This window comes from Astatotilapia calliptera, chromosome 15 (assembly GCF_964374335.1).
Source record: "Astatotilapia calliptera chromosome 15, fAstCal68.1, whole genome shotgun sequence".
Classification (NCBI taxonomy): Eukaryota; Metazoa; Chordata; class Actinopteri; order Cichliformes; family Cichlidae; genus Astatotilapia; species Astatotilapia calliptera.
Genome location: NC_137436.1, coordinates 24403269 through 24424400, shown reverse-complemented (window position 1 = coordinate 24424400; position 21132 = coordinate 24403269). Strand labels below are relative to the sequence as shown.

The 21132-nt window shown below is 39.4% G+C and overlaps 1 protein-coding gene across 4 annotated transcripts in view; it reads right to left on the bottom strand.

Moving 5' to 3' along the window:
• Window positions 1–21132, bottom strand: part of col12a1b (collagen, type XII, alpha 1b) — a 150681-nt gene that overhangs the window by 121758 nt on the left and 7791 nt on the right. For all 4 annotated transcript variants that reach the window (XM_026194793.2, XM_080289842.1, XM_026194795.2 and 1 more), the window contains exons 5-12: window positions 19158–19217; window positions 17648–17911; window positions 16420–16584; window positions 15044–15217; window positions 14537–14827; window positions 13152–13754; window positions 7280–7558; window positions 6700–6975 (exon numbers count right to left, since the gene is read on the bottom strand). In XM_026194793.2, the coding sequence (XP_026050578.2) occupies window positions 6700–6975; window positions 7280–7558; window positions 13152–13754; window positions 14537–14827; window positions 15044–15217; window positions 16420–16584; window positions 17648–17911; window positions 19158–19217 (2112 nt within the window). The remainder of the gene's footprint in view (window positions 1–6699; window positions 6976–7279; window positions 7559–13151; window positions 13755–14536; window positions 14828–15043; window positions 15218–16419; window positions 16585–17647; window positions 17912–19157; window positions 19218–21132) is intronic.

Here is a 21132-nt window from a genome sequence, read left to right as displayed (position 1 = left end):
GATATTCCAATAACCACTCGCTAAACCAGGAAGGGAATATAACCTCCAGCTGCAGGTGGCACAGGGGGTAACTAGGCCTGTGTGACTGAGGCCTAAAATAAGGAAACGTGGTAACAAAGAGGCAGAGATGCTGGCCACACAGTGAACTTACACTAATGTCTAAACAGTTAGTGCGCACAGCACTACATCCTCAAAGAGACACAATCTTCCTTTTTATGCACAATTAGCACCTGACCTGTTTTACTGATGCGAACGGGCTAAAAATGGTTGAGTGATGCACACATTTTGATGATTTTTTTCTAATTTATAGCTCAAGTGGATAGGTACATAGCTTTTAAATGGAGTCTATGGTTGTATTGGAAGATATCTGGGGTTTAAAGTACTGAAATAAGAACAAATAAATAGAGGATTTGTGCTGATATACTTTCTATACAAAGAAAATAACCAAAGTCATGCATCGCTTAGAAAGAAGAAATGTTTTTACCTCATAGTCCAGCAGACCAAGACCTTGGCTGTGTTCCTAACTGAGTGAAATAATACGAGCTTTGTCAGGATGATTTAAAGTTCAGCTTATCTTGTTAAATAGCTGTGAGTTCAAAATAAATGTAATCATTATTTCTGAATCAAGCAGCGCTGTATCACATTATTAAAAATCTCAGTTGGACTCTGTGAGCGCTGAACTCTCCCTTACAATTTACATCTTAACTTGACCTCATGACTTTTTCCATCATGGTCTAGGAAATATGTTTAGGAAAAGATATCATAGGGAATGTTTGGACTCTACATCACACTGTGCCAGTATGCACCCAACAACCTGAAGCATCGGAAAAAAGGCATGGCACAGCAACTGGGGAGGCATCTGGAGCCTTTGGACAAGACTATTAAATTCCAGGCAAGCCCTCACAAGGTGCAGGGAAAGAAAGAGAGAGAGCAACAGCGCGAGAATAACACGCAAGGTTGAGAAGGAGAGAGACAGACGAGTGGAGCTAGACAGAATGGGAGAGAAATGGTGAAGACAGACAGAGAGACAGGCATGAGTCAGTCTCCCCTGCTCCTCCTAACCTTCCAGCCTTGCTCTCAGCTGGCTTACATTCCTGTCCGGTCTTGCTGCTCCTCATCTCCACCTCTCACTCTGGCTGTCTGCTGCTCTGTCCACTGCTGTGTTACTGTAAGTGCTTTGGAGAGCAGCTACTCCACTCCAAGAGTCCAAACATGGCTTAAAGTGGACATGTTCAGCTTTTCCTAATGTTCAGTCTTATGTTCTGCTCCACAGGTAGGCGTTCACGTTAAAAATGCCCAAGGTTTGGAAATATAATGTCAGTGTATGAACAAATGATACCCATGAGCCAAAAATCAGATTTAAAACGACTCAAATTACTCTTATTTTTTCTACTCTTGACTCTGTATGATGTCATAAAGAAGCACAGAAGCTCCTCCCATATTCTTTAAAAAATCTTCTGTTTGCCAGGGATAGCCAATCAGAGGCTTAGAAAATTTAAGAAGAAGTTTTATGCTAACATTTTTTATGACTCAATAAAAAAAATTGGATTTGAATTTCAGTGCACGGTGCCTGCAAAGTATTTTATCTGTTTTAAATTTATTATATTGGTTTGAAAGATATGTCAGGTGCTTGCTGATGTGTGTAAATTTGCTATATTAATAAACTAACTTGACTAAATGGCTCACACAGAGTATGAATTGAGGGAATTTTTGCCTCTAGGAAAAATGTTTCAAGCTGTAATCAAAGTGAGGTCATTGCAGTTAAACGCTGTGTGTTTAAACCTGTGGTTCACCAGGATGTAGCTCACTTCTATGGCGTTAAGCCTCTACAGGAGTATGCCTGATGTAAAACTCGTCCGTAAATTATGACCATGCTTGCAGGTCTCTGAGAGGACCATCTGCATGCAACCCCAATGTATATGTGCCGACAAACATGCACAAACATGCAAAAACTGAGAATGTGTAAGCAGACCTGCGTGCAGGCAGGTTTCATAACTAATGTTAAAGTACAAAAATATTCCATAAAGTGGAAAAAAGAAAAAGTGTCAGGAGCGTCAGGAGAAGCTAGCGGAATAATTTCAGCTGGTGATTCTGTTTTCACAACACAGAGTGATGCAGTTTATAAAAATAAATAAATAAATACGTGTCGCCCAGCACAGTGTTGAGTCTATTCACATTTTTGCAGAACCTTTTTATATGATGATGATGGTGATAATAAAATGCTATTTAATCACTCCACAGTCTTATAGTCTTTTGCAATACAGCCTAAGACCAGATTTTTGACAAAATATTTTCAAATTTCCTCTGTTCACATCTTTAAATAGACTTGTCTGCCACTGTAGCTTGTAAAATCTATACTTTGCATTTGGTTTGAACACCTCATATGCCCTTAAAACCAGATTCACTAGGGCCCACGTCCTCATTTTAGATTTGAGAGAGTTTTAGTAGGTAAAGGTGAATGCTTGGACATGAACTGAGCTGCGGTTTGGGGAAGGCCTCGAAGGGAACGGCAACGGGTCACGGGCCTGGCAGCTTGCAGAACTGAGGGAACCTATATAGATGAGAACCGGAAGGAGCATGTTTTGAGGCGTGGTCCTGCTCCTTAAATTCCGATACATAATCTCCAATTAAGTCAGGCATATCCATGTGCTTCAAACAAGCAGGCTGTTCTGATAGTATGGTTTCACGTAAGATGAATATTATGAATATTATAGTTCAAACATGGAAAACATGGAAAGCAGGACCCTCTCAAAGGTCAGAGCACACATGAAAAATATGAAGCACGTTATTTAGCACTTCTGGGTTGCAAAGAAGCTTGCAGCAGCGGCAGCTTAAGCAGCTTAAATAGTGCACCCTGATATATCAGGTTTATCGAACTGAAGTGTCTCATAAGTCATCAGCCAAAACAACTGGAATGAGCTTTAAATGAGATCAGCTCTACTTAATGACACTCCAGAACTAATGCTATGCTCAAATTCACCCAACATTAGTGGTATTCATAACACAACAGAGCAACCACCTGATCTAGTCTAAATAAAATACATGTGATTAGCTAAACTCTCCCTTCACTGGCTAGATTCCCTAAAGACTAAAATCTGACTCCAGAGGAGGTACAGAGGTTTACCTCCCGCTTTCGCTCCAATGTGATGCAATGCTGAAAGCTTATTATGACTTTTTTTGTCAAATAATGCCAAAAACATTACCTATATTAAGATTTAAGGTTGTTTTGACTTACCATATTCTTAACAATTAACCTAAGTGATATCAGAAATTATGGGTAAAGTCACAAAAATAATACCCAAGAGGTAAAAGAAGCAATTTTTAATACTAACAATAACCCTCTATGAAAACTGGAAGGCTTCCTCCTCTCCCCTCTCTCATGCTCTGAGTGTTTATTATTTCTCTCCAGTAACAATAATTCTGACCTCCAAGCCTCGCCAGGTATTGAAAATCAGATCATTTACAATATTTTGGAGCAAAAGAGCCTCATGTTAAACACAGACTTCCATTAAATGTTTGTTTTAAGAGTCCTTGTTATGATCTGGTTCTCTTCCAGCATTTAGTCACAGCAATTACGGAAAACCTCAAATATTAACAGTGGCTGTTGGGCGGTAATAAAAAAAACATTATCGGTTAATCTCAGGGGATCGGCACATCGCGGCTGTGTGCAAAAGCTGACACAGAAATCGTGTGCACCTTTAAACAGCCATGCAGTTTATTTTAAAGACTCTACGTTAGCTATACAGACCAGAATGAAGATAAGCTGGAATACAAATGTGCATTAATAAATGCTAATTAAGCTGAAAATTGGATATTTTGTCAGGTGAGTCTGATGTTTTACCACCGAAAGTCACTTTTCATACAGAGATTAAGTTTTGCTTTTTAGCCAAAGGAACTTAAAATAATCAATGCTTCAGATATGTACGATCCAAGTCTGTGTAAAATGATAAGTCATGAAATTAGCATCAAGTCTACTGAGCTTTTTAGCCTGTTTTAGTTGATGGGGTTTTTTTTTACCTTGATGGCTGCCTGCACAAGTCTAACCACCAGCAGAAGCAATACAATGCTGATGATACACCACAGACTGCTCTTTGTGTCTGACATCTGATAGTTTATGCTGCCATTATATACCCCAACGATTCAGGCTCCAGTTACACCGCTAACCCATCAATGTGTTTACCCTATCACATGGTATCCATCACTCACACTGGCAATTGCTTTAATTACATAGAACATGCTCAATTTTTCATCTCTAATGGTTACTCTACCTCCATGCACCATGATGTCTCCCATTGGCTGGTGAAATCTCTCTGAGGATTTTTGCTGCCACTGTGTTGGTGTTTTTAAACTATGTGTAATAAACGAGGGGTAAATCTGGGGGTAGAGACCTGTCAATTACAGACAGACCAACCCTAAAGCACACACAGCTTTATAGTCCTTTTTGACTCTAATGGAGACCATAATTTACTAAACGAACATCGTGTTTTATTAAATGAGACTTGAAACTAGTAATTGAGACTATATACTCACAAGGAAAGTATTTACTGAGGTCATAAATCAACAGAGAACATTTTCCCATAGACTTCGTTACCGCCTGACTTCTCGTTGCTACCTGTGTGGTTTAATTCAAAAATAAAGTGTCTACACTCTGTGTTTGAGGGGGCTTTTTTATCTGAAAAACAAAGAAAAACAGCTTTTCTCATGGAAACAGATGAAAGAGACAAACAAGCAGACAAAAAGGTGCATGTGTTGTGGCCCATTAATCATGCATCATGTGACTGGAGGAGAAAAAAACTGGATGGGAAACTCTCTGAGCCGGAGGACTACTTGACTAAGACACGAACTCCAGTTGCTCCACTGGAGCAGCGCAGAAGAAAATTGTTTTTACTGGGCAGCTACCAGCATGTCAATTAGTCAAAGAGACTCTAGAAGTGAAGTATGATTCAAAATTTCCCCTTTGAAAAATAACTGTTAAAATAAACCGTGAGTCATGGGCAGAGCTTCCTGCGTGTGCATTTTTCTTACTGTAGATGTATTTTTAAGCAAAAACTTTCCCCCTGATATCAGTCAGGAAAACTGGGACAAAGAGTTAACTGACTCCTATGTAACTGTGTGCTATGGGAGGTGGGACAAACTGCTAACAAAAAAGGAAGAATGTATGCAAAACCTCAAGGCTCTGCATCGATTTATAGTTTTGAGGTAAAGTCATGTTCTAATGGGAACAATATTATAAGCCAAATGAGGGGGAGAATAAATCCATCTGAGGGCCAGCTGGGCGTTTCATGTCAAAGAGGTGCAAGCTGGGATTAATCCTGTCCCATTTTATAAACTGTCAAATTCCAAAAAAACTAACAAAAATAGAGTCGACTCAGACGACACGCAGCTGCACTATGTGAAGGAGCTGAAAGGAACAGGAGGTGAAAGGTAAACGCTAAGAAAAGCTGTTTCCATGGCCCCAAGGAGTATGATTTGTTTATTTCCAGCCTCTGTCTTCAGTTTTGGATAAAAGATTATAATCTTAAGCATCTTTGGAAGGCTCATCATTCCTCTCTAAAAGCAGTAAATCCGCCTGTGCTCGAATCTACAAAACTTCAGAAAAACATCTTCAGTTTGCTTCCTGTCTTTGTTGTTTATTGCCTCTGAGTGCACCATGGTCCATTTCTATCTCTGAGTTTATGTCTGTTTTTCATTCCTTTCCCTGTAAGGCTGCACAGATCTGACGAGGAGTTCAACAGGAGGCAGGCTGCGCTAACTTCGCAGAGCTCGCAGGGGTCAAAAAATGTGCACACTCCCACACTCCCGGGCACCGCAATGACTTTAAAGAGACACTTCATTCTATCAGAATAAAGTCTGATTCATTCCCATTCTTTAAGCCGGAACGACAGCTTGGACCCATTAAGTTTTAATCATCCCCAAATCCTTTGTGATTTAAAGGTGCAATTAGATTTTCATAGTTTTTAAAGTCCCCTAGCACCAAGTAAATGATCACTCCATGTCTGCAGGCACCTGCCAGGGATCAGAACCGGTGACTCAATGAGCCACTGAGCCAACTACTTGGACTTCTGGGCTCAGTTTGTCCCGAAAACAACAAAGATTTCCTTCAACTGAAGCTTCACTCATGTAGCTCTTATTTATAAGAACATCTGTTTCCCATTAATAGTTAACCCTGTGAAGCCTTTTTTATTTTTTGTTTGTTTGTTTTTTCAGTTTTCACACTGTTACATGGAGATCTATGGCACAGCATCAGGCTCAGCTAACTGAACCGTTTCCTGTTCAGCTTTAGCCTTGGCACTACAGTTCCCAAGATGCTTTGGCTCAGGCAGACAGGAAGTTTAATGCTACCACAGAGTTTTTAGTATTTGCTGGTTCTTCTTGTGTTCATATTTGTTTTCATTTGGTTTTTAACTAGGAAGCACATACAATGACGTTCATCCCATAGTGGAAAAAGATGCCATATACCAGATTTAGCTAATTTACCTCTGCAGTCTGTGGGTACATACACCCAATATTAAATGGGGCTAATGATCTTTTTTCTTTGGTGCCCAGCTTTTAAACCCGCTACAAACTACTCTTCCTTTGATGCAGCAGAGTCTAAAAGTGTACAACTGATATTAAAAAGGTTATTGTCCATTAACTTTTTATTAACGATAGTTTATGCTTTTTTATGTTTTTGTTGCATATGTCGATAACCACACTTGCCTTCTTTGGTAGTGCCCACAGTCTGTAGCGGCGTTCCGGGGCCGGACGGATATTCGGGAGTGACGGTGACGCGGTAGGTGGTTTGAGGCCGAAGCTCGTGGAGCACGGTGGTTATCTCCCTGCCAGTGGTGGTCGTCTCCATCCTCCGGCTCTCATCGTCAACCGGTTCATAGTTGAGTCGGTAGCGAATGACTGGTCCGGGAGCTGCTAGCCATGACACTCTGAAGCTGTCTGTTGTCTCTTCAGATACTCTGAGGTTGCTAACTGGGCCTTGTTCTGTGACACAAGTGAATCAGACACCCTCAGCTTTAACTGCATATCTTTACTCATTCATGCTGCCACTGTCCAAAACCTGAGCCTATTGTTCTGCGGTAACCTGCAGCAACCAACGTTGTGAATCAATCAATACACCTTCCAGTTCAATATTACACTTAATCACTTAATTTGTTCTATCACAAGTTTGGTCTTGGTATTAAAAACAGGTTTATATCTGTACTACACCTTTATGTTGATTAACAAAATATCTTAGCAGTGTGGAAAAAGAAAAGCATAAATAAATTGTTTATGACAGTATAAATACCTTCTAGCGTGGTCTGATAGCCAGTCACAGGCAAGCTTTCCCCTTTCTCGTAGTGGGCGTAGATGTTGACTTCGTAGCGAGTGTAAGGGTTGAGGTAGGGCAGGAAGGCAGTGAGGGAGTCTCCGGGCACAGACATGGACACAAAATGCCCGTCGGGGTCATCTGCCGGCCTGAACTGAACCAGGTAGGACTCAACATTGGTGGCGTCCGTCTTCCATGAGGTCCTAAAGCTTCTGGAGCCGATCTCTGAGAAGGTCAGGTCCTTTGGCGAGATCAGTTCTGGAGGAGGAAGAAGATTTTTTTTTACTTAACAGGGTTCAGCAGCTAGTTCCTTTTTTGGCATAAAGAGTGTCTTCATTACGAATTAAGGAGAAGAAGAAGATGGTTAAATAATTAAAATAAAACAATACAGCACATTGCTCTGAGAAAAAAGATGATTATTCTCTGAAAGAAAATTATTTTATATGTAAACTCAGACGAGAATGGTAAAATCATCAATAAACTGTAATCACGCATTACCAGCCTTAACCTCAACCTTAACATTTGAGGTTAAGGCTGGTAACATCACCCCAATTCTGAGGCTATCCTCGCACTGGGAGGTGGATTTTCTTAAACTTCTATATAATCTGACTTCTTTCTTTAACCAGAGGAGCTGCTCCCTGCTGGTAATTGAGAATAATGCAAGTTTAAGGTTTTCAGACCTGGAAGGTAAGCCAATATTTTATGTAAAGTCTTTCCAAAATAACCATATTAAGTAATGCCAGCATTGCATTAGATTACATTTTGGTAAGTTTGAAGGATTGCTGAGCAGTTCTGAAATGATGATCATGTTACAGAAGAACAATTCATTTTACTAGAAAGAGTAAAATGTTACATCAAAGTCAGGGTAAAGGTGTTATCTTAGGTTATTAGAATGAAAATGTAAAGTATTCAAATCATCATACAAAACTGTTTGTATGGTATCCATCTCTGTGGAAATTCTTTATAGCATTTTTAAATCTTGATAACTTTTTTTTATCATGATTTGTGCTTTATCAGAAGTTAAAATGCAATTAGGTGTTTAATTCCAAAAACTAAACTGACTGACTAAATGTGGAACAACTGAGATATTTACAGGTGGTTTGACATCTGTTTTCAAAATACATCATCAGAAGAAATACATTCCTTGTCTGGCTCTGACATTAAACTGGGCTGACAAAATATGTGTCTGACATCTTTGATATAGTGAGAAAAACAGCATCTTTCTCCAAATCTGGCTGTTAGTTAAAGGTGATTTATAGTCACATGCTGCATCTGCTAAATCAGCCCCAGATGTGATTACCTATGAGTGTCCCCTGTCGTGAAAAGGGTCCCTTAGGAGTCCTGTTGTTGCAGATTTCAAAGTCCACACTCGGTGAGCTGCCTGAGATTTTGTTTTCCCACTAGGTCATTTGAGATTAGACCCACCACAAGCAACCCTGACTAATTTATTCATTGAAGTTTGCAACTTATCTCCCTGGTATTGATTTTTCAGACACAATGAACACATTACTTCAAGCAGCTGGCCAACAGGCTCAGATTTGCATCATCAATCAGCTCAGTCTTTCTAGTGGAAAAACTAAAGCAGTTCTACAATTCGTATTCTCTGGAAGCTCTCTTTTTTTCTTCCTGTCTAAGGCTGTTATCCATATGCATAAACCATCATCCGAAATAGACAAAAGTAGAAGAGAAAGCTGACCTACAAGGCAGTGCCATCATTCAGGATCGGGAGGGCTGAGACCCGCTACCAGAGCTCTTTAAGTTGGGCTCCTGCACATTCTCTTTGTTGACATAAAGTCATTATTATATAAGGATTATATAATTGGCAATCAAAGCTGGTGTGAGTCACATTTAATACTGCCAGACGTGGAAGCTCGTTTTGGCAAACACTGAGCGATTATTATTGCCCTTTTCTAAGAGGATGAAACAGCATTTGTGATTTAACATCTTTGGTGTTTAAACCCGACTACCAGACGTTTTGGGGTGGGTGATGACTTCAGTGCAAAGAACTGCACTTCAAAGGTTTGTTTATGTGACAGACAACACACCTGACAGCTTGCATAGACTTTGTGTGGTAACACACTGAGTCATCTGCTGCTCTGGCTCAGTTTAAACAAATGCAAATACATCTCTGCAAAGGACTATTTGACCCATTTACACATGCAGAAACTCTCCCTGTCCTTGAAAGATCAAAAGGTGGGCATGTGTTTTACACATTGAGGCAAAAAAAAAAATGGTTTTAGCTAATAAAGACATGCTCAGAAAAGGGACATGAAAGTAATCATGTCCATGTGGATGGCTGATGGTACAGTTATGTACTCTCATCGACCTCACAGGGGGGTAAAGTTGCAACCGACTGCTGCTGTGGTTAATTGTTAAAATGTTGATTTCTTGACTGCACGTGTAACAATAACATTAGTTAACTGGTAGATTTAGAACTTGAGCTGAAATTTTAAAGAAAAGATTTCTAATTATTGTACTAAACCCATGGGTTGATCAAAAGCATTGGCATTGTTTCTAGCACTGTATGCAAATAAATGAAAGCAGCTTCAGTTGTTTGGTGGTTAGGAGGAGGAAGCTGTTGTTTGGTGTGGAAAACCTTGAAAAACTAACAACATGTGTTGAACTTGTTTAAAACAAATAAAGTGAGAAAGCAAGATAAATCTCCGAAATTAACCCCAAAATAGAGACCAACAGGATGCTGGACTTGTTTATAGTTTTTGAGGTTGTACTTCTTTTTCATTATTGTGTGAACACTGAAAACTATACTTGCTGAACAAATGGAAATGTTTGAAAGCAAGTTGTATAATTTATATATATATATATATATATATATATATCAGAGGTGTGGACTCGAGTCACATGACTTGGACTCGAGTCAGACTCGAGTCATTAATTTTATGACTTTAGACTTGACTTGAAAAAATGTTGTAAGACTTGTGACTTGACTTGGACTTTTACACCAATGACTTGGGACTTGAATTGGACTTGAACCGGTTTACTTGAAAAGACTTGATATTTTACCCCAAATATAAAATTTTACATGCATATTATATGGGGATTTAAAATGTGACGTCATTCACGGGTAGAACCGCAAAGGATTCTGGGAACTCGTGGCAAGCGGTACTAGCGCACACAGGCTTTCAATTAAAATCAGTCACACAGCGATAAAAAGAAACACAAAAATGTCAAGAAGCCGTTGTATTATTAACTGCAATAGCCGGTCGAATGACAGCCACGGGAAGCCGAGGGGTAAAGAGATCGGTTGTTATCGGATTACGTCGTTGAAGAGAAATTGTTCGAGCCATGTTTCCGAAGTAACAAAGACGCGACTGGATTGCAGTCATTCAAAGATCAAATATAACGTCCTAGAACACTCCAGCTCACAGGTTAGTCTGCTCCAAGCATTTACACAAAGGTCAGTCTGCTGTTGTAGTTAATGCGTCATTTTTTTTAACATAATTGGTGATATAGGTTACAAGCAAGTCTGGCGCTGAACAGAAATTGTCGCGCTATGCTCCTTTATTTATTGTGCATAAATAGTAAATTGTCCTGACACAATATTGCGTTTCGCTTCTGTTATTATGGTACACTGACAAAAACACATACTTTTATTCACAGGATAAAACAGGTTTTTTGTATCACTAATTGCCCAGTACGATTACAGCATACAATATTATTGTCACTGCTACATTTCTGTAATGCTACCAGAAATTATTTCCACTACTAATTAATTACCGTTGAGCTCAAAGGTCCTATTAATAAACGGTTAAGGAATGTGTATTTATGACGACGATTTGTGAGACTGGTAAACTTATGATACGTACGATGGTCTTTCGTTCTACACGGTGCATTTCAAGGTCCTGCACCCATCCGTCGGTAAACTGTACCTGGGCTTGTTGCAGTGACCTGAAGTTACTAAACTTCATGAGTGTATGCACTCACTCCAAGAACCGTATGATTATAAATATGCATATAAATATGCTAAGATGAGATAGCTGACTTCATCTAACTAGCAAATGTTTTCCAGGCTACGTTGGTGATACAGTTTTTTTTTAATGTGTATGATATTTTTGTCATGCGATTTTAAAGCTGGTCCTACAACCGCATCCAAGAATAACATGCAGCTTATCTCAGAACTGTCGGTGAAAATTATTCTTGGAGCTAGGTTTAATTGAGCTGCATTTTAAAGAGGTGCAATTTCACAATTTGTGTATATTTTCTAAGTTCACTATTTTGTATGTGTTGAGAAAAACACAGATTTTAAAATTACATGGTCTAATATTTACATTTAGCATAACTGCAACATTATTTTTTCGTTTGTTTTTTTTATAGACTCGAAAGGACTTGAAATTCAAAGTTTCAGACTTGTGACTTGACTCGGACTTTTACACCAGTGACTTGAGACTCGACTCTGACTTGCCTGACATTACTTGAGACTTGACTTGAGACTTGAGGATAAAGACTTGAGACTTACTTGAGACTTGCAAAACAATGACTTGGTCCCACCTCTGATATATATATATATAAAACTAATAAACTGTGGGCTGTTTCATACTCCATTGTTGGTTCTGTTGAGCTACCTCGTGCCAACAATTAAGCAATGTTTATTCATAAAGTCCTCTGAATGTAATTTAGCAAATGTAAAACGGAATAAACGGATAAAGATCTGTTTCTATCCATCAACATAAAAAAATACCATTGTCTGCAAAGGAAATCTGAATTCAGAATTCATCTAAAACAGTATAAAACTTGTGTGAAAAAAGTTTTCGGGGATTTTAAAAAATATATTTTTGTATATTTTGCACTGAGCGTTTTAGCTTTTGCACTGTATTCAAATGTGACAGGGGCTGATCTGATCTGAATGAAGGTGTTCAACTCATGAATCCTGAGAACTGAATCCTCCAGTGTAACTGAGAAGCCAAAGAGGTAAAAATGCGCTGAAATCAATCATAAAGCAGTACATTTGTTGCAGACTGGTAATTTCAAGACCGAGATCAACAGTGAATGGTTCAAACCTTCAAACTTAGTTTTCACAGAATTATAATGTTGATGCTGGAGTATTGGTATACAGTTCATAGGGTATACTACAGCTTGGCATTAAAAGAAATCCTATAAGTATGATGCTGAATAGCCTTAATATGCTCTTGATTTCTGGCTGTAATTGAAAAAAGAAAACTTATGCAAACAAAAGTAAGTTCCTTGACTTCACGATGTACGTCTTGGACATTGCCTAGATGTCCTTTTCAGACTTTCTATTGAAAAAAATTTGTGTCCAGTCACTGTTTTATACTATCCATTATTATAGATTATAAAAAATGAAATAAAGCAGATATCCTCAATCGAAAGAAGAGTAAGAATGTCAAACCTCCAATTTCTGACTGTTTCCCATTCCAATTAACTTTCTGAATTTATTCTAAACTGCAAGTTTATCATGCAGATAAAAGAGGACAAAAGTTCACATTACTTAAAAAGTCATCAGTTGCCAAATTAATTAAATTACAAAGACTTCTGTGGTGTTTTGTTGTTGTTTGTTGTTTCAACCATGTTCATGTTTGATAGGGATTCAGTGTGCAAAACTGATTAACATCCAGCATTACAGTTAAAGCTAGGATGTACACAACTACATAAAGCAACCTGAATTAGATTAAAATGAGCATTGCTTTCTTTTTTTACATAAATAACACAGTCCAAATAAAGGCTGAATTAAAAATAATATATGTATCCATCAAAAGAAAAAATGAAATCTTATGGAACTCTATAACCCTAAACACAAAACACAAGCACATTGGTCAAACAAAGCCCAGCATAGCACAATGTCATCTGCATAGAGGATTATAACCACATAACTTACGTCTCTGGAGGATGTTGCGGAGTTCCTGTTCAATCCGGAGGCAGATGGACTGAATGAGTTCTTTGGAAATCCTCTGGAAGGCATCAAAGTCTTCTACAGTGTACACATGGGTCTCTGCAGGTGGATTAGCAATGGCCTCAAGCTCACTTCGCACAGCATCCTTAACACCCACAGCAAAAATCTCCACATCAGCATTTCTCAGCCTGGTGGCCGGCTCTTGGAAGGCATCGGATGACTTTCCATCAGTGATGAGGATGGTGACACGAGGAACATTGGCACGCGCTCCTCTGGCAGCCTGGAATATCTTGTCCTTGACATAAGTCATGGCCCTGCCGGTGTTGGTGGAGCCGCCACGGTATGGGAAATTTCGCACAGCCTTGACCACGGCATTTAGATCGTGGTGAGTGTTCAGGTAGAACTCAGGGTGAGGATCCCTGCTGTACTGGACCAAGCTGATCTGAACTTTGTCAGGCCCAATGTCAAAAGTATTGACCAACACCTCTAGGAATGCTTTTACTTTGGCAAAATTTGCCAGACCAATGCTATAGGATCCATCAACCAGAAGGACAACATCAGCCTGCACATCCACACCAAGGGAACATTCTGGATAGACAGAAAAAAAAGTACAAAGTTGACTGTTAAATTCTTTACAATAAAGGTATTTATTCTTGTATAAAGTTGATACTGAGCTAAAGAATGGTGGTGTTGAGAAAGTCTTAATAGCATGTGCTAGTCCTCTAAAGATAATACAACATTTGAACAACATGTTACAAGAGCGCTCATAGTCAAGTGAAAACTATAATTGATTAGAATTTGGCTGGTTTTTCTAGTCAAATAGGCAGCAGTGCACAGTTTCCAGTGTGGCTGCAAGTCACACTGAGGCCCCCTGAGGTCTAATCAGGCATAATACTAGCTCTAACTCTATCCCTGTGCTATCAGAATTTGGTTTTTTTAATTGCTTTCCAAAGTCTTGGCAATCATTGGAGAAAAATAAGGAAGTATTCTAACTAACAAGCATTGAAATCTATGAACATTTATTCCAAGAATCACTTTTTTTTGTTTTTAAGATATAAAATTAGTCTTCAGGACTAGAGCTAGAAGTGATGACTTAGACATCACTGGTTTAAATTTAGTAAGCTTTTTTATGGACCTGTTCCCAAAACTTTTTGATTGTCACCTGCAATTTGTTTAGTCTGACATGTGAGCTGATACAATGTTTCCAGGTTTCTTTGCATTATTTACAGCAGAGCGCTGAGTCAGTACAGTTTGCCAGAGCCTGCCAATTAAACCACTGATTCACTTACAGACATTTTATTCATTAATCTATGCCGGTAGTCAAAGAGAAGTCTCTCTATAAACTTTTACTTTCATTGTTTAGTACTCACCCAGTGAAACTCTAACTGGCAGAGTCTTCTGCATGACCGTGATGGGCTCGCTGGGTGTCAATCCCTTCAAGGCAAACAGAACGATTTGGTACTCTGTATCTGCCGAGAGACCTCGGACCACCACCGAGGTCTGGCCTGCGCCCACGTACAGTTCCTGACGCATGCTGCCAGCCATCATGGGGATCAGCTGAATCTTGTATCCGGAAACATCTCCAATAGAGGGGTCCCACATCAACCGCATGGACTTTGAGATTACCTCCTGGACCTGGAGATTGGAGGCTGGCTCAACAACTGCAAAAATAAGAGATGGAATCACAATTATAATGTCATATATTTGGAAAAATTAAATAAAAAATAAGAGACAAAAAATAAGAGTGTATACTGCAATCTACATCAAACTACAGTTTCAACCATATTAAAGGGTAAAAACAAAGGTACAAATGGCAAGAGAATGTTTTTTAACAACTCAGACTAGGCATGAAAGTATTAGTTTTAAAGATGTCTCACATTCGTCTCCACTGACTACCACATTGAGCTGATCTTCTACACCAGCGCACATCCGAGTAATGAGCTGTTTTTGCACGTTCTTTATCATGTTGAAGGTGGCCACACTGTAGATGTGACTGCTGTAAGGGGTAGAGGCCATTAGCCTCATCTCCTCTTCATCTGCCTGTTGGATACCTACGGGGGGAAAAGACAAACCACAAACTCAAAGCTGTGGTAAAAGCAGAGTGGATGGTTCTTCATGAACATGTGGAAATTGTTGTGGTTTTCAATGCCGGCCAAATTTAGAGATGATTCCTCATTTTGAGCTAAGCTGAGGCGACACCACTGAATTCTTAGCCATCCTTGTAAACTCACTGGCATTGGTTGACGCAGTAACGGGTGCATTTGCTCCAGGTCTGTAAATACTGGATGAAATGAACAATCTGTAACAAAGTTAAGCGAGCATTTACTTTCCACGTTTGCATATTAAATGCTCTCTTTTCTGTTCCACATTGGTTGGAAAGTCTGACAACATGGGCAGTAAATATGAAAAGGGTTTATGGTGCTATACTCCTCTGTAAAACTTTGACACTGTTGGAAGAGTTGTATCCATGCATAGATTTAAGTTTGACTAAGACAGCTGGTATCCTGTGAACTTTCTTATTGAGAGAGGTACTTACTAAAAAAATATTTTTATTGCTTTTAGACAGGGTCAACTATGATATGGGTTAAAGTTCTTTCATAAGTGCCTATTTGCTGGGGCTGGGGTTTAAACCCAACAACTTTTTGATTAGAGGCACTGAGTAATTACCATTACTTCCTGCACCATTCAGTGTTTCTATAAAACACGTGACCTTAGACCCACAAAAGTTAAGAACTCATATTTGCCAAAAGAAGCCATGTCACTGTAAGCTTTGCCTTAAGACAACTCCACCAAACTCCACCTTTAAGAATCCTTTTAAAGCTGGGATAACCTCCAAAAACATGATGGCTAGCCCGATAAATTGTCTCTAGGGAACGTAGCAGGAAGGTTACAGTGGTCCTCTGACAAAAACTAAAAACCATTAGTGTCTCGCTAAGCAGTTTTCTATCATTGATCTGTTTCCACTGACTGCAAAAGATGAGCTATAAGTCCTGAACCACCAGGCCTCTTTAACTCCATAGCAACATCCCAGTGGTGTTTCTTCGTCTGAGTTTGTGGAAAGTCTGAGCGAAACTGGAGCATAAACACACATAAAACCTGCTATCACTTGCTTGTAGGTTAACGATGTAGGAATTTAACCTTCTTCCATTACTACGTCACCACAGGTTGCTTTTGTTACAAACCCCTGCTAAAAGCATTAAATACGAATGGAAAATGTAATGTGGAGTGCAATAAAATTGCTCTGGCTGCATACCGAGGACAAAGATCTCCACCCCCGTGCTCCGGAGCTGCTTGGCATAGCTCGCCACTGGATCCTCAGATTTGCCATCTGTGATGATCACCAGCACTTTGGGGAGACCGTTTCTGGCGCCGGACGCCTCACTGAAAACATTTCTCAAAACGTAGTCCAGAGCGTCACCTGGACCAATGAGAGAGAGAAGAGTTTTACTTCATTGGGTGTTCTTAGATTTAAATTGTAGAATGATGAGGAGAAAAACAACTATTTGATTCAGGAAATCTTTTTGTAGACCAAAACTCAAACTCAGCAATAAACCGAGCAGCAAAATCAGAGATATCACAGAAGGATGAAACACAGCACATAATCATGATGAGAAATCCACCAGCAAACTTTTTGACATTTAATTCTCTGAGGTACCTTCATTGATCATGCGCCCCTTCAAGTTTGATATAAACTCCATTTTTTCTTTCTCTTTTCTTGACGAAATTTTATATTACTTGTAATTTTCTTGATCTGTCTTCTGAACATTTCATATGTGGTCTGTTTCAAAATTTGAGGATTTAAAATGAGCATGGTCTTAGCAGGAATGGTTCAAATTCAGTAGCACTCCTGGCATTTCTCATTTCATCTTGCGTGCACTATTCAGGCACTACTTCACTCTGCATACAGTTACTGTGAGCTACTTTGCAGCCCACCTCTAATCCAGCTCTTCCATTTCATGCTGTATCTGAATTAATCATTGTCATTTCTCTTATTATCAATGCCTGCTCTGTTTTGTCAGAGGGTCCTGCTGCTGCTCTCTTTCCATGTACACCCATGGAAGGGCGGGGAGGTCCCAGATCAGAGTGATCTCGCCAAATTTAAATGACTTCACTTGCAATAACAATCCCGTTTTGACTCAAGTGGCCCTGACAAGGCTGCTTTATTGCTTTCTCAGCAAGTTAAACTGTGTGTTATGTGATTATAATTTTATTTCCCTGTACTTTAATGGATGTGTTTTTAATTCCCTTACATCCCAGAGTTTTGCCTGCCTATTTGTCAAGTGAGCCAAGCGAGACACACGTGAAATGAGCACTCACCTCACAAAAACAAATCAGTCTTTAACAGCCATGTATTAAAAAACGATTATTCTTGCTACCAAAGATAAACATCCCCCTTAAAAAGGGTGTTACTGATTGAAAATGTCCCAGGTCAATTTAACTCCACAGAAAACCCAAGGAACTGAACAGCATCAACAGGTCACCTGTGTTCGTGTTGCCTCCTTTGTACGGCATTGAGCCGATGGCCCGCAGAAGCGCCGGTCTGGTCTGGTGTTCGTTCAGGTTGAACTCAGTCCTGGCGTCATCACTGTACTGGACCACGCCTACCCGGGTTTTTTCCTCGCCGATATGAAAGGCTCCGGCAGCCGCAGAGATGAAGGAGCGTATGTATTTGAAGTTTGGCCTGCCCACGCTCCAGGAGCCGTCCACCAAGAACACCACATCGCCGATGATGCTGGCAGAGCATCCTGCAAAAAAAGTTCAAGAATGAAAAGGAAGAAAACGCTGAACATTAAACAGAAAATTTAATTTTTCTGCCCCCATATGTGAGTAATAGCCTTGGACTTTAGGTTTATTCAGTGGCAGTACTTTCTCGATAACGTCAATATTCTTTGTTGAGACTAAAAAAAACCCACTCAGTGTTATTTTAGATTAAATAATGATTTGCATTGTTCCACTTTTGGCTCTCTCGTCTGAAAGTCAATTTGAGTGGATTTGTTTGGTTAATGCTTGAAATTAAGGCCTGAGGGTTAAACTAAGATGTCAGTAAATATCCCACTCATGAAGTTGAATCCTGTACATGTGCCAGAAAAAGCATTTGCTAACAAGTGACTCAATGAAGCTTCAGAAGTTGCTGGCTACATCAAAGATCATCACGCCAAACAGCTCAGCAGTGCTGGTGTTCAAGTCCTGCCACTGTGTAGACCTGAATGTGGATGTTTCTTTGGATTTTTGGGTTCTTCTCTCTAACGTTAGAACCTTCAGCTTCCAGTATAAAGTGGCATACTTTTAGTTGCCTAATCCTAAACTTTTAAACAGACCTTAACCACTAAAATTTTACTTGGGGGTGTTAAGATGTTGGATTTACTTGCATTCACTTTTCTCAGCTCAGCATGTTTTAAAGTCATTATTTTTTGTTAATTTAGACACTGTTTGTTGAACCAGACTTCATTGTCTCTCCTCTGCCCTGCTTTCTGGGAGTTTCCTCGTGACTTTTCCCTCATGAAGAGAAGGAAAAATCTGCACAACCTCGTCATCGTGTGCAGAACAGGGGCCAGGGCAGCAGTGGCAGAAGCAGCGCTCTTGTAAATCAGCATCTGTAATGGTTTCCACTTCTCTCAGCACTTCGGGGCTGGGTTCAGCTCACTCCCACAGCTCCAACAGCAGCAACCTCCCACCACACCTATGACCCCCGCCGCACTGAGCATGTGCAGCTTCCCCCGTATTGGCATAACTGCTCGGCAGGGAACCAAATCGATGACCAAATCCTTCAGAGATTTATGGGGGACTAATTTTGATTATTGCTATACAATGGGGTGTTTGTAGAGCCTTCCTTCACTGCTAAGCTCACACTGATGAACACCGCCCAGAAGAAAACCCACGAACAAAAAGTCGAGGAGGTATGGCAGTGGATTTATGACTCATCATTATCTGAGTAGGAAGTGAAACCCCTGGTCAAACTAAGGTGTGTAATAAGTGAACAAAAGTACTCACTGGCTGAATCTGAAGAGTCTGGTTTCCTGGAAGTTCCTCTTGTGCTTCCACTAGATTCAACTGTAAGACAATGAAACAATCGCGTAATTACAAAAGTCAGTTCATATTATCTATTGTGCTGAAATTATCCTCAGGAAACCCAATATCTTTACAGTGATGACATGTTATGAATCATTTTCTGTCACTGTTTTTCTTCATGTGAAGGCAGACCTCTGAAATCAGCCCAACTCTTGTGTTTTAAATTTCCCTACGTAGGATTTATCCTCTCATCAGAGGGTTTCTTGAGCAATTTTTCCTTTTTCGTGATGCAACAAACTTCCAAATGAGCTCCCAAATGGAGAAACTGTCAGGTTGATGTCATAGTTTGTGTAGGATTTCCAGCATAGCTCAAGCTCAGAGGGCTTCTCAGATCATCAGTTGTCCCCACCAAAAACTGCTGCCATGATGTCAGTGAAGACCTCAGTCAAAGCCTGAAATCTGGGTCAGTGTCCCATTTCATACTTTTGCTTGTAAACATCATAAACATGGTTTAGGCCTATCCCTGGTTTGACAATCCGAAGAAATCCTTTCTTCCTCTGAACACCAAAGTGCTTTACATTTTATTTACAAGTTGTTATCTTTAAATGGCTTCAGTCTTTTCTATTGGTTGATTTTTAGCTACAAACCTCTCCTTGGAGTGGTTTCCTCTAACTTCTGTTCATGTATGAGTAAAAACCATAATCAGTATGACTTTATTCCTCATTGTATTTTACAATTGTTTGGTCCGAAACAGAATTAGGCATAAAGGGTACTTTTTGTAAATTCTTTCTTCCTTTTTTTTAATGATCAAAAATGGTAAAAAAAAAAAAAAAAAAAAAAAGTCTTTATATGGTGTTAAATGAATCTGAACTAGGGCCAGGCTTAAAAAAATATCTAATACCTCTTAGTGCAATAAGATGGTGCAGTATGTTAATACAAACATTATTTGAAGGTACTTTTTCAAAAATGACATTCTGCAAAATGTACAGAGATCTTTCACCAACAGGGGCAATGTGTTGAAATGTGTGCTGCTGTTATCCTTTGGTATCTGCCCCCTAGTGGTGAACAATTTAGTAACATGTTAGTAAGGGTGATTCCAAAAACTACCTTTAATTATGCTGTCCCTATCTCCTGGAAAAATCTGAGCTGATTACTATGTGGGAATTTAAGTCGGTGTTATAGAACTGAGAAAATAATATTGGTAGACGTTGTGTCCACTGACTGTAGCGTTTGACAGTTGTATTTGTGTGTTTATGCTTATATCAGTTATCTTTTAGGCCAGGTAACTCTTGAAAATAGGTTTTTAATCTCACCAAGACCTTTACCTCAATAATAACAGGCTGTAATATTTCAAAAATGTCTTCAGCCAAGTGACCAAAGTGAATAATGAAATTTTATCTTTTGGTGCTGGAACTGTTGATTATGGTAAAGTAATATAGAGGAAAAATGTTGATGGAAATCTGTGGTAGATACGCTACAGGTTGCTGTTTTCCAAGTGCAGAAGAACAAATTGTTTTTGAATTGCAAAAGGGTCAAAAGAAGCGATGCCTACTTATAAATTCTCATTGCACAACTTAATGTAGCCATTATTTTTGCACAATACAATTTGAGCTGCTCTTGTGTCTTTTTTCTGTAATTAGGTAGTGGTAAACTATTCAAAAAATTCTGTAAATAGTAAAACCCCTCCCTTCTGCATTAAAAAAACTCACCTTTGAAGTCATGTTGTTCATGCTGTTCCTCGTGCCTGTTTTCAATTGTCTTGTTTTTGCTTTCGAATTTATGGTATCAATGAGTAAGCCAAAGACAATTTTCTGTCTCTCCTAAGTAACTCTCAGACTAATAACCAGTAAAAGCAGCAGTTGAGAAAAAAGGCTCACCAGCACGATTGCTTGGTGGATTTTTTTCTAGAACTTCTGACCATATCACATGGCACCAGCAGAATGGAAACTGTATACAA